This window comes from Triturus cristatus, chromosome 1_2, assembly GCF_964204655.1.
Source record: "Triturus cristatus chromosome 1_2, aTriCri1.1, whole genome shotgun sequence".
Taxonomy (NCBI): domain Eukaryota; kingdom Metazoa; phylum Chordata; class Amphibia; order Caudata; family Salamandridae; genus Triturus; species Triturus cristatus.
Genome location: NC_140580.1, coordinates 138,330,682 through 138,346,735, shown reverse-complemented (window position 1 = coordinate 138,346,735; position 16,054 = coordinate 138,330,682). Strand labels below are relative to the sequence as shown.

General features: G+C 44.9%; 1 protein-coding gene across 8 annotated transcripts in view; it reads right to left on the bottom strand.

The window, feature by feature from the left end:
• ABLIM1 (actin binding LIM protein 1) overlaps window positions 1–16,054 on the bottom strand; it is a 698,379-nt gene that overhangs the window by 112,571 nt on the left and 569,754 nt on the right. For 4 of the 8 annotated variants that reach the window (XM_085603283.1, XM_085603280.1, XM_085603286.1 and 1 more), the window contains exon 12: window positions 12,057–12,101. The exons of the other annotated variants lie outside the window; for them this stretch is intronic. In XM_085603283.1, the coding sequence (XP_085459409.1) occupies window positions 12,057–12,101 (45 nt within the window). The remainder of the gene's footprint in view (window positions 1–12,056; window positions 12,102–16,054) is intronic. 8 annotated transcript variants of the gene reach the window in all.

The following is a 16,054-nucleotide window of genomic DNA, read 5'->3' as shown; positions in this document are numbered from 1 at the left end:
TTGTTGTTTCAGTTAAAGGTTTAATGTTAAATGTTTAAAGTGTTTAAGTATGTTCTGTATATCGTGGTATGAATGACTGTTCATTATCGTGTTTATTGTATTAAGTCTGTTCAAATTCAAGTATCAGGTCAAAATCAAGTATAAGGTCAGTTCTCAATATGCCGCTCTTTTCGAAATTAAGACAGATCACTACCAGAAAAGGGGTTCTTGAAGAAGCCGTCCCTATTCCTCCTAGGGACACTCCAGGGCACTTTATGTATCACAAACATGGCTTAGACGCTATATTATTTCTTGATTTATGGGTAGACTATACCAAGGGATTACCAGAAAGTCAGAGGTGGCCCACAGCGGGGACCTGGGATGCAGAGTGCATCATGAAAGTCGAGGAAGAGTTATGGAAAAGAAAAGTCAGACAGTCACAGAAAGACGCCGTTGAATTATGGCGTAAAGAATCACATAGACGAACAGAAAAAGCACGTAGACAGGAAGAGAAGAGTAAAGAGAATTCCAATAAAGTTCGAGAGAATCTATTAATTGAGGAAGGTATCCGAGTGAAATCAGAACAAGTAGACAGACAAAGAAATGCCCTTATGAATGGTATGTATCCCCTTCTGGCCGAAGGATTACCTAAGGCTACTCCAGAGATACCGAAAGACTTGCCACCCCCATTATTCCCAATCAAGGTACATCCTAAGGGGCATCCTAGAACCGCAGAAGATGTTTTTCTTTCCTCATATTTAGATGACGCAGCTCCCGAGTATGCTAATTCCGCCCCACGTAGACCGCATACCAGGGAGGTCCAACGCCAAGATCCAGCACCCGTATCCCTGCAGCAACAAATCGAGTCACAAGTTCCGGCAAGCACATCTGTTTCTGCATCTGTTCCTACAAGTACTTCTATAGCTGAGTCCACACCTATAGTTGCTGTGTCACGTTCGACGAATCCTTTCACACCCGACGCCCCAGACGGGGCCACGGGAGGTGCTACCAATATTTTTTCTACGCCACCTAGAATAAATAAACTTATTTTCCAAGAGTCAGCGCATTCACGTACACCCAAATTCGTAAGTGATCGTACGCTTAAGGAACTTCTTATAGATTGTAGATATGACCCGGTGCTCGGTAAAGAGGACGAAATGATCCTGGCATCATTACGTATCAGACGAGCCACAGGGTATTTAGCGAAGCTACCAGGAATGACTGCGCATCTAGATAAAATATATCATTTTGTTCAAACAGGGCGAGATCCAGAATGTATTAACAGAGCTATGGAATACCAGAAAGTAGAGATACAGGGGGAACTGTTGCGTTTCCTCATAAACTGTGTGATCAGAAATCAAGACCGACCGGGGGTAGATCCGGAAGCAATGAAAATTCTTACAAAATGGAGCCAGAATATATCAGAAGGGAGACACGATAAGCAAAATTGTATAATAGCCATGTGCCGAAAGATCCGTAAAGAAATAGAACGCCTACACGAAGAGAGATTAGAGACAGACGAGTTCGAGCAAAACGAGGAAGAAGGGTCAGGACTGCCCGCCGGACAGTCAGACACCATAGCCTATGTAGGTAGAGGAAGATCTTGTAATAGGAATCAGACTAGATGTCATACTGACCCAATACGTCCAATATGTCCAGATAATGACAGGAATTTCCAAATACCTATAAATAACATAAGGTCTAACGAGCATTCGTTCCAAACCGCCGACAAACTACTCCGAGAACGAAGGGGTTATCATTTTCTCGATTCTATGGATGAACAAGATTTAGCGAGGGCAGCTGTTCATTGGGTGGACAGTCCCGGAAAATATAGTGATGAGACAGTAGTACGCACATTTTTTAATCTCACCCCAGATGAGCAGAGGTTAGCTGGGATTTATATGATTCAACAACTCATTATACTATATCAGAGTCAGCATTCGGACCCTGGTCCCTTACCTGACATATTGACTGAATCGCTTATGAATAAATGGAGAGGTCCAGGTACCAAATTAATTAAAGAAATTCTAGTATCTAGAAAGCAGTATATTCTTTTTGTATGCTCAGAGCATGTCTCACTGCCTGTCAAGGAAAGAACGACGTATCACCTGGATAGACAGAATCCCTTACGAGAAGTACACCCAATAAAAGGCGAGGACAATGAGTTTAAACGTGTATTTGTATATACGCCTATATCGAAAATAGAATTGTTAGAAATGAAGAAAGTAGTACCCAGTCATGACAAGGACCCAGCGGGTTTTCACCGAGAAATTAAAGACATGTTACTCATGGGAGAGTATACCTACCCCGACATTATGACAATATTAAAGGTGTTGATGCCTACTGGCATTTATGAGAAACTCAAGGAAAAAGAGTGGGAGGTAGGTGATCAAAAGATAGAATGGTCAGCATTAGAAGCAGAAGAAAGGGCCCGAGGTCCAGGTTCGGGGCTTGGGGACAAAACTAAAGCACTACCAGGACTACTAGTACAGGTACTGCCACGTTTATTAACTACGAAAAAGGAAGATTGGGGTACAATTTCAGCCTGTAAACAGAAGCAAGATGAAGACACTAGCGATTACTATGCCCGATTCGAGAAATGTTTTGGTATAAATAGTGGCATAAAAGCAAGTAGCGAATCATACCCGCATCTGTTTGTAACAAAATTAGTGGAAAATGCCCTGCCCCCAGTAAAGAATAGAGTATTAAAATTCGAGAGTACCTGGCAAGGTAACACTCCAACACAAATGTTACAAATGTTACAGTACCACCACAATAGAATTAAAGAGGAACAAGAACATGAACACAGACGCATGAAAGACACGAAAATGAAAATGCTAGTTTCCCAGACAGTTCCAGCTGAAGGACATAAAAAGGGTATGACACATTCCGATTCAGCAGGACCTGTAAAAGGGACATGCAATTATTGTAAAAAGCCAGGTCATTACGTACACGATTGTCCAGTGCTAAAACATAATATCGCCATAGGTAAAACACAAGAAAGATCACGGCCACTAAGACAAGATCAGAATGAACAAGGAGCTACGCAGCATGCCCAGGCCATGCCAGCCGCACAACAGCCAATACAGTTTGTGCCAGCTGCACCACCGTCGCCTGTTGCTGCCACACAGACAACGACACGACAAATGTATCAGACTGCACAGTATGAATATCCGGAGTATCAACGTTACGCATGAACTAGCCTAGAGAGGGAAGTTGACTTACCCATTATCGAGATTCCTGTAGATCAAGAAGGACCTTATGTACATAGTGAATTATTAGGTCAAGATAGAAAATTTTTACTCGATACAGGGGCAAGTCGAACAACTATAAAACGAAGTGAAGTCCCAGGGGCACCCCTCTCAGGCTCACAGAATATTTCCCTTGGTTTTTCAGGAAAACCTTTTGTTAATGAAGTGTCACAGCCTCTTCCACTTACGATAGGACCTCTGACCCGAACTACAGATTTATTGCTTACTAAATCATGTCCAGAAAACTTGTTAGGAATAAAAACGTTGAAAGCCCTAGGAGCCATAATATGTTGTTCTCCGGAAGGAGTAAGGTTGTTTTTACGTGATTTTAAAGGTCACTATGTATCTAGAGACATGGATCCCCGACTGCAGACTTTACCTACACATCTATGGGCACAAGGCCCTACTGATGTTGGTTGCATGAATATTACACCATATCGAGTCACACTAAAGGCAGGAGTGGTGCTACCACGAATGCGACAATACAAGTTACCACCAGATGCTGTAACGGCTTTACTACAAATCATTGACGAGCTTATTGCCCAAGGAGTAGTTGTAGAAACAGACTCCAATGTATGTAATTCACCGATAATTCCGATTCTTAAACGAACAGATCCTACAGCTCCGCCAGTATATCGATTGGTTATTGATCTGCGCGAGTTAAACAAATGTATTGTGCCACAATTTCCTGTGGTCCCAGATATCTCGTCATTATTGACAGCTATTGATTCCGAAGCAACATTGTTTACTGTAATTGATCTCAAAAATGCCTTTTTCAGCGTCCCAATAGATCCGGAAAGCCAATATTTGTTCGGATTTAGTTTAAATGGGCGAAGCTTTAAATTCACACGCGCACCTCAAGGATTTACAGAAAGCCCCAGCATCTATAGCCAAGCACTGAAACGAGAACTTGACAGTATCCACATGCCGGTTAACACTGCCCTGCTTCAATATGTCGATGATCTGCTGATCACCGCTAGAAGCGAACCCGAATGTGAGAAAGCATCACTGACAGTTTTACAATTTCTAGCCGAAAAGGGGCACAAGGTGTCCCCTTCTAAGCTGCAATTCTGTGTCCAGCGAGTTATTTATCTTGGTCACTCGCTGTCCAAGGAGGGAAGGCAGCTTACACCCGACCGCATTCAGTTAATTGCTAACATGTCAATACCCAAGACACAGAAGGAGGTGCGGGCTTTCATAGGCCTCACTTCATATTGTAGACAGTGGATCCCTCAGTATGCATTTCTAGCAAAGCCACTCGTTCAATTGACAACACAGGAGGCAGCCACACCGACTGTTCTCCCTTGGACTCAGGAACACACACAAGCTTTTGAAAGCTTAAAGAAAGCTTTATGTCAAGCACCCGTTTTAGCAACGCCATGTTACAGAAAACAGTTTACACTCTTTGTTACAGAACGCGAAGGTACGGCCTTGTCAGTACTCACACAGGAACAAGCAGGAGCACACAAACCATGTGCTTATTTTTCTAGTACATTAGATCCCGTAGCTCAGGCTTTGCCTGCATGCCTAAAATCAGTAGCAGCAACAGCTTTAGCAATCAGACAAAGCGATGCCATAGTGTTAGGACATCCATTGACAGTTCAAGTACCACATGCAGTAGAGGTTCTTGTAAATAGAACGCAAACACAACACTTGACTGTAGCGCGACTTACAGGATACGAGCTTACATTGTTTCAGCCACATATAGAAATCAGACGCTGTAACACATTGAATCCTGCCACACTTTTACCAGTAGTCGGAACAGACCCACTAGCCCATGACTGTATTGAAGTTATTACAATAACAACAAAACCCAGACAAGACTTAACCGATGTTCCATTGTCAGATCCAGACTTGACATTTTATGTCGATGGTTCATGCATGAGAACAAGTACAGGAGAGTTAGTAGCCGCTTATGCAGTCACAACAGATACTGAAGTCATTGAAACTAATCGTATAAATACTTTGTCAGCTCAAACCGCAGAGCTCATCGCTCTGACACAAGCCTGTATTCAAGCCACGAATAAAAAAGTCAACATATACACTGATTCACGTTATGCATTCGGAGTTGTACATGACTTCGGCGTGCTGTGGCGAGAGAGAGGTTATTTAACTTCCCACGGTGCCCACATTCAGCACGGACCCCTCATTCATGCATTATTAGATGCAATACATCTACCCACTGAAATATCAATTATGAAATGTAAGGCCCATACGAAGGTTACTGATATCATTTCCCAAGGCAATGATCTAGCCGACAGAACAGCTAAACTGACTGCTCAAACTCAGACCCCCGACATGACAAAGACAATAGTCCCGACACCGACACATTGTATGACAGTTAAAGATCCTACTCTTGACGTAATTGACATACAGACACATGCTACACCAGACGAAATAAAGAAATGGACCGAGTTAGGAGGGATCCAAACGGACCAAGGATGGATGATGAAGGAAAGGTCTGTATGGTTCCTTCCTGATTCAATGGTCCAAGTCGTAATTAACACTATACATAGTCCGGCACATCTAGGAGAAAAAGCTATGCTAGACAGCATTCAACACATTTGGTTCAATAAACATTTACGAGCAGCAGCAAAACAAAAGGTCCGTACCTGTATGATCTGTTGCCAGTTCAACCCAGGAAAAAGTGTTCCCGTAGAACAGGGTGGATTTCATCCTCCTGATCACCCTTTTGAAGTCCTACAGATGGATTATATCCAGATGGAACGATGTCGAGGATTCAAATATGTTCTCGTAGTTGTCTGCGCTCTGTCCCGTTGGACAGAGGCGTACCCGGTTTCAGATTACACTGCCCCGACTACTGCCAAACAGTTGGTTCGAGAATTCTTCCCACGATACGGTTTACCACGTGCTGTTTACTCAGATAACGGCCAGCCGTTCTCATCCGAATTAATGAAACACGTTTCACTCCTGCTAGGATATCAGTGGAAATTCCACTGTGTCCGACACCCCGAGGCAGCAGGTCTCGTAGAAAGACATAATCAGACACTGAAAATCAGACTGTCCAAAATATGCAGAGAGAAAGGGGTCGACTGGATAGTAGCATTACCAGTTGCACTTTTTTACATGAGAATGGTAGCACACTCTAGAACAGGGCTATCCCCGTATGAGGTGATCTTCGGTAGACCACCGAATATGTGGGGGACGCCTATACCACGCAAAATAACTGATATTGACTGTAATATGCTGACAGATTACTTGGCTTCCTTGATGTCTGCACTACAATCTTCTCGTTCACAGGTAGCTGCAGCCTTTCCCGACAACACTGAGGTGAAACCCCATGACGTTGTTCCGGGTAATCTTGTCTTTGTGAGGAATTTCGACCGAAAGACTCAGCTGGAGCCCAGGTGGAAAGCACCCAAGTTGGTCCTGTTGACCACAAGAACAGCCGTGAAGATCGAGGGCCGCAAGGGCTGGATTCATTCAAGCCACATCAAGAAATTTCATGGACTATCTTCGGATATAGACATTGTGCCCTGCACTCCCTCACAGACTGATACAAAACTCCCTTTTGTTGAACCTAACAAATCTGAAAATTACAAACTAAAGCTTAGGCCCAACCAGTCGAGCAATTTGATTGTTTAAGTCCTCTCCAAGGTGAAGCGGTTGAATTGTCTCTGACATGTATCCCTTGGACCTGAGTAGAGAAAATACCCGAAAAATGTTGAAACGACAGGCGTATTGTAAATCACTGCGTAGCCACTGCATAGTGACATTATTAATTTTGTTTTTATTGAGTCTTTTAATAATTATTACAAGTATGTTGTTGCACATATATTACCCTATTTCTAGACATGTTTATAATGTTGCTGCTGAACATTCTTTTAGTGACTTACCTCCGCATGAATTGTCTTATAGACTTGCGCTGCGCAATAACACTTTCATTAGTATGTTACATCATTCCCATCAGACTAGTAATGCCACCAATTGTTGGGTGTGTGGCCAACTCCCTCCCTATCAGAATTATGAAGGAGTCCTGCCTTTCTTTCCACATCCATTTACACATAATGGCTCCTGTGGAGCATGGTTTAGCTTAATTAATTCCATAGACTCAGACACAGCAGTTTACCAAGATCATTGGGTATGGGGAAATCTGAACCTAGCTTTACTCAAGGTCTGTTACCCTGACAAGGAGGGTCGCCCCAAAAGAACAGGAACTGATCTAGAAAATGAAGTATATGGATTAGGCAATTTTACACCTAATCTCATGATTCTAAATGTCGTATCTGAAATTGAACTAGTCTTACCCACCATGTCAGTATTCCCAGCGAGGGGTGAATTATGTGTAAGAAAGGTTGGTTCCATACATATGGGCCATAGTAAATGCACTACTATGGTAGAATTCAGTGATCAAGGAAAATCTTCATTTAGAGCTTCTCGCCACTCCTACTTTATATGTGGTCAGACTGCATATATACGTCTACCTCTAGATTGGGATGGTACCTGCTACATTGCATTCCTTTTGCCACCTGTTTTCCTAGCTCCTCCTGATTATTACAGAAATATTCATTTAGTACACAACAGAGAACGGAGAGATCTCCCCATTGTCGATTACACTGAGACTGCATGGGACAAGTATGTAGATTTTAATAAAGGCATCTTTCCCTATATAGGTACTGTTACTAATAGTAAGCTGATACGTAGATTAACTAGAACGCTTGAAGCAGTAGTGAATGAGACTATTTCCGCCTTAGGCAATTTAACGGAAGAGCAGTCTGCTATGCGGATTGTTGTGCTTCAAAATCGTCTTGTCCTTGACGTCATCCTGGCTGATAGGGGCGGAGCTTGTAGGGTCATCGGATCAAGCTGCTGCGTATTCATACCAGAAAATTCGCCATCTGTATATAAAGCCATCACTCGCCTTCATAAGATTGTAAGCCAGATACACCAGAACCCAGGCACTTGGACTTGGTCCAGTTGGTTTTGGAATGCGGTATCAGCCTGGGGATGGAGAGTTTTATCCTTCCTAGGTATTGGCCTTCTCATACTATTCAGTTGCTGTCTATGTCTACAATGTGGACCAGCAATTTGTGGTCTGTGTGCCACATCGTGCATTCCACATCAAGATTTTCATTCAAGATCCCGGAAGAAGAAAGAAGAACAAATGATGCTATATGAACAGATCAATGGATTGATGAAGATTGATATCTCTTGAAGGGCAAGTAGGGGACAAGGAGGGAATGTGGAAATATGGATTTTTCTGGTCAGTTATGTCCCCTATCTTGGACCCCAACGGTTCCATGTGCATGTCACAAGTACATGTATGTTCCCTCCAGTTCCAGTTATGAAGACGCAAATACATGTGCGTCCACCGTCAACATGTCCTTTGACAGATCCGCCATGAATAGGCCGGATATCCCATTCCTAAATATGAAAGGCCATCGGCTTTATATGGTTCACTTATGCCACTTTTCAGTCCAGGCAAGTAGGCCCTGATTCTGTCATCAAACTCTTCTTGCCTTCTGCCTCTAAAAGCTCCAGCCCGAGCCTGCATCTGTGACCATGAACTTTGTCTCATTCTCTGCGCGGCTCACGAAGCCTGACATCAGCTTACTCTCTGCCAAGAACTGTATTTCACCTTCGAATTATCTGCCTCCCCCTCAGCCGATGCATTCCTGCCTAGTAGTTTAAGTAAACATTCTTCCAGTTACCAAGCAAAAAGGCCCATCTTCTCTGTCCTCATGCAAGTAATTCATAGCCCTGTTACCATGGAATATTCCTACCCCCTCGCATTCAGTGTAGACACTTAGACGCTTGTACACGCACGCACAGTCAGTATAGAATAGATTCTGTCCGAGAGTCCCTCTTTTATGGATAACATAGTTCTTTAAACATAGGATGTTAGATATGATTTGGGATTAGGTTGACTTGACCCCCCAGACTTCTCGTCTCCACATATAGAGCTAAATGTCAAGTCCCCGTCACCCCCTAGTTACACGTCAATTACACGTCATACTGCTGCGCGCGCATCAATGCCAAGTATTATCTTATAGATCCATCTATGTATTACATCATAACCAATCATGTTCCTTTTTACTCATTATTACACCCATTTTCGGTTACGCAGACCAAACGTCAATGTCCTTATCAATTGTTACGCCTACTGTATTCACTTCATTATAATGTATGTACTATAAAAGTTACTTCTTGTCAATAAAGTATGTACTTCACTTCCTGAACCCCCGTGGTGATGGAACTTGAAGCATCCGATTATAATCGATTATTGGAATAAAGCCCATTCCGAAACTCTAATATCACGGATTCTGCCTCTCATTTTACTGAGCTATTTTATAATGTTTCTGTATCAAATTCAGTCCCGGTAAAGGAATTTTTATTTACCACAGTGATAGGTTGCCAATGTCCTTGGACAGTAACGCAGTGCCGGAGGTGGCTAATGACAAACAGTGATTGTGTAGGATAATATAATTGACAAAAATGTGATATGATATCAAAATCAAGTTCTAAATATTGTTTACAAAACTATCGTCCCATGGATGTAAATAATTACAAATATACGATATTTCACAAACAATATTAAGGACACAATATTTTTGACAGACATTATTTAGTCCACAATATTCTTTTACCATACCACAAACAACGACAATTGAAGCAACGATTTAAAATGATTGACTGTTTACAATGTTACCCAGATCAAATGCTACAAGTGTTATAAATTAGTTGTTCATTGTAAAATGTGTACACTGTCTCTAAGGGCCAGATGTATGACCCTTCCATTTTGCAAGTCACAAATTGCGACGTTTTGCGACTCGCAGTTTGTGATTTGCAAAATGGAATGTACATCAGTGTCTGAGACACTGTATGCAATTCCTAATGGGGACGCAAATGACCTGCCTCATTAATATTAATGAGGCAGGTCGCAATTTGCTACTCATTGGGAATGGCCTACAAACACAGAGATGGTGGCCTGCTGGGGACAGCAGACCCACATGTCTGTGTTTGCTTTTTCAATGAAGCAGTTTTTTAAAAAATGCTGCCTGTCTGCCTTAAAGCAAAACGGGATATGTTTAAATTTAAAAAATGAAACGTTTTCTTTTCATGTTTTAAGTGCAGGCATGGCACCACTACCTGCTCTTAAAAAATATTTTCACCCCCATTCACAAAGGCCATTTGCAAGTGGCTTACCACCTACTTGAAGAAAGTGGTAAACTGCGAGGTGTTAAACTGCCTGCTCTTAAAAAATATTTTAGCCCCCATTCACAAAGAGGAAGGGGTCCCATGGGACCCCTTCCAATTTGCGAATGGCTTACCACCTACTTGAAGTCAGTGGTAAACTGCGAGCAGATAAACTGCAAATGCGGTCGCGAAACAATGGTACGTACCATTCTGACATGCTATTATGAAGGGAGGCCCTTGGTACGCCCCTTCCCAAAATGCTATTTTGCGAGTCTCAGACTTGCAAAATAGTGTTTATAGATACCACCACCCTTTTTTGCGTTCGCAAACGGGCCGATTTCCCATTTGTGACTGCAAAAAACGGTCGTTAATCTGGCCTTAAGCACTTTATGTTGTTTGCAAATTGAGGGGAAATGTCACCAATGGTTTATTTGCTCTTGGTGATACTCATGACTGCTTCATGCCTTGTTCTTGGACACCATATTTGTTTATGTCTAAGATTTCCGAAATAGCTGCTTGACTGGAACAGATTCATTGTAAGTTGATATTTTGTTTCACCATGGTAAATAAGGCAGGGTGCCTGCTCAGTATGTTATACGGACACTTTTACTCAAAGATGCAGGTTTGTTTTGGTCAAACAGGGCTTCAGCTGTTTTTTGTACTGTAACCTCAAGCAGTCGCTGTCACTCCCGCGAATTGGTAGTGGAGCAGGTAGGTGGGGAGGGGGAGAAAATACAAAAAAAAAACAACAATTACCTGCCTGCCGACTGGCTGGCCACCGCCTCTCTTCCCTCCTCTTCCTGGCTTCTGTTGAAGCAAGATAGGCTCCCCTAAACCAATCACAACCCTTCATTGCAGCATTGAGATTGGTAAGCACATTGTGATTGGTCGGTGCTCAGATGGTGAATGGAAGCCTGGGCATGTTCTCCACCCAGGCTATAATTTAGGCTGGGTGGAGAAAATGCGAACGTGCGCATGAATGTTTGGCCGGCCAAACATACATGCGAACGTAGGAGGGTGCCACCACTCCTCCCCATGCGCGGCCTAGCCCCACCCCACATAACTGCCCCTGCACAGAAAAATAAAATTATAATAACATCTCGTTATCATTTTTTTCTTTTCTGACGTGCTTTAAGGCAGTGGGGCGACGCTCGGCGGAGAAGCCGTCCCTGTCCTCAAGTGGCTGCCCTGGATGCACCCAATGCAGGTCTCCATGTCCCTTATCAATTGTCTCCCATAGAAGGTACCACAGCTTAGTGAAGGAATGGGGGGAGGTAGGAGTAACAAGAAGTGGAGAAGGCGGTACGCTCAAGGACACTGAAGTAAGAGACTTAGGGTCCGTGTCAAGCAAAGGCCTGCCAGCTACGAACCAGAGATTAAGTACACCCCACTTACGTCATGCAAAATTCTGCTGAAAACCACAGGGCAGAATAGCCTACAGAATTATAAACGTTCTGTGCACGTGGTACCTATGAAAGGCTAGTATGTGTAGGCTCCAGTCATTTACCTGCCTGGCACCTGGATCTTTTTACTTGAACTCAGATCCGAGCTAGAACTAAAGGTAACCATTGAACCCGCCAGTCAAGTGGCAGTCTCACCTCTGAATCTGTTAACATCCTTTTTAGCACAACGGAACCAGGCCTTAACTACATGTTTGCACCAACTTACTGTTTCATCGTGCACAGGTGAGAAGTCAAATCTGAAGCGCTGAGCCTGAGAAGGAAAGTTTGATTTCACTGTTGGTTAGATTGCTTTAAACATGTTTTGGTTCCTTAATCACTCCAGAGAAATGATAGTGGCATTTCTCTAGAAAAAAAGAATTTCATTGCTGTAGAAGATGAGAGAATGCATGCCAGAGAGCAATAAGCATTTATAGAAGAAGAAATCAAAACCCAGCCATGCCAAGAAATTGTCATGCTTATTTTGTGTGCGGTGAAATTGGACCAAACCACATGCAGTGGAGGACTACAGTACGCTACGGAGAACCCATCACGATGTGGCTAACCAAAGTATGTGGGCTAAATGACAATATGATGACCCAAAGCATAATATGCTCTGCGAGAACTAAAATGTAGCAGACTAAACCACAAAACACTTCACTGAACACCATACTCTTGCAAAATCCTGTGCAAAGCAGCCATATTTCTGAGCACATCAGTGCACAGCTAGGTAAGCCTGGGATGTGAGTGGCTGTGCCTGAGACCAGCAGGATTTCAAGGGCACCAGCCTTTTCTTGGGCCTTTCGTTTACCCCCATCGAGTGTGCAGTACTAGTCGCATCCAGTGAACCCCATTAAATACACGATTCGTGCATTTCACGTTTAGAATAGACAGCTGGCCCTGCTGGGAAGCAAACAGCAAAGCTTCACCAGTGTAGATGCACTGCTATCTATTCTCACTTGATCAGATACATTTGTCAGCATTGCCACTCGTTTTATAACTAGAACTCCCTGGAGTCCTCCAGGCTGAGCAGGACAATGCACTTCAGCAACGAGCTGAAGACACAACTGTGACTCAGTCTCATCTGCAGTCAACATCGATTGCTTATTCAACTTGCATGTTCTTCATATAATCATGAATTGCAGCAGCCAAACTAAAACTATCCACCAAAGAGCTGTTTTTTGAGGAAAGCTTCAACCAGTGATTGTGGAATAACTCCAATTCATTCAGCTTCAAGGCTTCTCCACCAACCCCGTCTTCATCACTAAGCAGTTGAGTTTCAACATCAACTCAAGAATCTTTTTAGAATAAAACAAACATGAAAGTCGGAGCATGCATGACTCCAAATCAGTCTCCTGCACGACAGCAGTCCTCGCTTCCAGCTCACAATTCGCTGGGCAAGCTCTGCCCTCTCGCGCATTGATTGGGGCAACGCTCAGACCACAGGCCTGCTAGATGTCAATTCGCCCCTCGAAACGTCACCTCAATCGGGGCAGACAATTTGATCACCGAACCACATAAACGACCAGACCACCCACCACTGGTTCCCATTCAGCCTGAGTTGATTCTGATCACTTTGCGTCGTATGCAAAGCCATTCACACCCAACAAGCAGAGTACAAATGCTCCACAGTTCACCAAATGAACTGCCTGGTGCCGAGGAGCACAGAATATAAGAAGAGGACATATCTGACCCTCGTTTCATTCAATTGTATCAAATAATCTCACTTTTCATCAAAGACTGGCAGCGTCACCCGTATGGGTGGATGAAAAAAAATAGGACCTTTCTCTCACCTTTTCCTGATCCCACCCTGACCCCTATGAACGTATGCGTTTTACTCTGCTACAGTTGTTTTATTTAGTTCTCTAATTGCCCAGCGTCTCTCTGCAGTCCGGGTGTTATGTTCCATCGTGTGCTGATGCACAGTTTCCTTTCGTGATTTTGTAACCCACGTGATGTTGCAAGGGACATCCCATCCTATGGGAAGATCCGCTGCACTAAGGGACAGGGTTCATCATACTACCCCAACACCCCTAATAAAGTAAACTGAAATATGTTTTGTCTTCATTCTACTTTACTGAGATCCGCCAAGTTCCATCTGCGGACGCCAGGTGGCGCTGTAAAGCGACTGATTCATCATTAGTGAAAATAATAAAAGATTGCTTCACAGAGAAGTGAAAAGTTGTTATTGTTGGTTTTGTAAAAGTGAGGTTCCAGGGTCTGTAATATCAGCCAACAAGACCTAAGGCAACCGAGCAAGACTCGGGAGCCATGCTCCATGGCTTCATTTGTGATGTCAAAAAGGAGCAAACAGACCTACCGAGAATCGGAAACTACTGGAAGGTTTGCACACAGATTCAAAATTTTACAGTTCCTTTAAGTGTTCTGCGATCCTAATTTCTGGAAAATGGGCATCAAATACTAAGATTAAGTGTTACAATGTGAGGTGAGCAGTAACAGAAACTGTTCGGGAAATAGGCAGTTTCAAGATCTGCTCACCTCTCGATTCCCCAGACTCCTGTAGAGACTGCGCAGCGAACCTCCTGTTTCCGATGGTACCCTCAGCTCTGCCATCAAACACCACCAGCCCTGCCATCAGACGCCACCTGCTCTGCCATCAGACACCAACCTGCGCTGCCACCCCAGCTCTGCCATCAGACACCACCAGCTCTGCCATCAGACACCACCAGCTCCTCCATCAGACACCACCAGCTCTGCCATCAGACAGAACGAGCTCTACAATCAGACACCACCTGCTGTGCCATCAGACACCAACCTTCTCTGCCACACAAGCTCTGCCATCAGACACCTCCTGCTGTGCCATGAGACACCACCAGCTCTGCCATCAGACACCAACCTGCTCTGCCATAGAACACCAGCCTGCTCTGCCGTCAGACACCACCAGCTCTGCCGTCAGACACCACAAGTTCTGCCGTCAGACACCACCTGCTGTGCCATAAGACACCACCAGCTCTGCCATCAGACACCAACCTGCTCTGCCATCAGACACCACCCTGCTCTGCCGTCAGACACCACCAGCTCTGCCGTCAGACACCACAAGTTCTGCCGTCAGACACCACCTGCTGTGCCATAAGACACCACCAGCTCTGCCATCAGATACCAACCTGCTCTGCCACCAAACATCACCTGCCCTGCCGTTAGACACCACCTGCCCTGCCATCAGACACCACCAGCTCTGCCATCGGACACCAACCTGCTCTGCCATCAGACACCAGCCTGCTCTGCCGTCAGACACCACCAGCTCTGCCGTCAGACACCACAAGTTCTGCCGTCAGACACCACCTGCTGTGCCATAAGACACCACCAGCTCTGCCCTCAGACACCAACCTGCTCTGCCATCAGACACCACCCTGCTCTGCCGTCAGACACCACCAGCTCTGCCGTCAGACACCACAAGTTCTGCCGTCAGACACCACCTGCTGTGCCATAAGACACCACCAGCTCTGCCATCAGATACCAACCTGCTCTGCCACCAAACATCACCTGCCCTGCCGTCAGACACCACCTGCCCTGCCATCAGACACCACCAGCTCTGCCATCAGACACCAACCTGCTCTGCCATCAGACACCAGCCTGCTCTGCCGTCAGACACCACCAGCTCTGCCGTCAGACACCACAAGTTCTGCCGTCAGACACCACCTGCTGTGCCATAAGACACCACCAGCTCTGCCATCAGACACCAACCTGCTCTGCCATCAGACACCACCCTGCTCTGCCGTCAGACACCACCAGCTCTGCCGTCAGACACCACAAGTTCTGCCGTCAGACACCACCTGCTGTGCCATAAGACACCACCAGCTCTGCCATCAGATACCAACCTGCTCTGCCACCAAACATCACCTGCCCTGCCGTCAGACACCACCTGCCCTGCCATCAGACACCACCAGCTCTGCCATCAGACACCAACCTGCTCTGCCATCAGACACCAACCTGCTCTGCCATCAGACACCACCAGCTCTGCCATCAGACACCACCAGCTCTGCCATCAGACACCAACTGCTCTGCCAGACACCACCAGCTCTGCCATCTGACACCACCAGTTCTGCCATCAGACACCACCAGTTCTGCCATCAGACACCACCAGCTCTGCCATCAGACACCAACTGCTCTGCCAGACACCACCAGCTCTGCCATCTGACACCACCAGTTCTGCCATCAGACACCACCAGCTCTGCCATCTGACACCACCAGTTCTGCCATCAGACA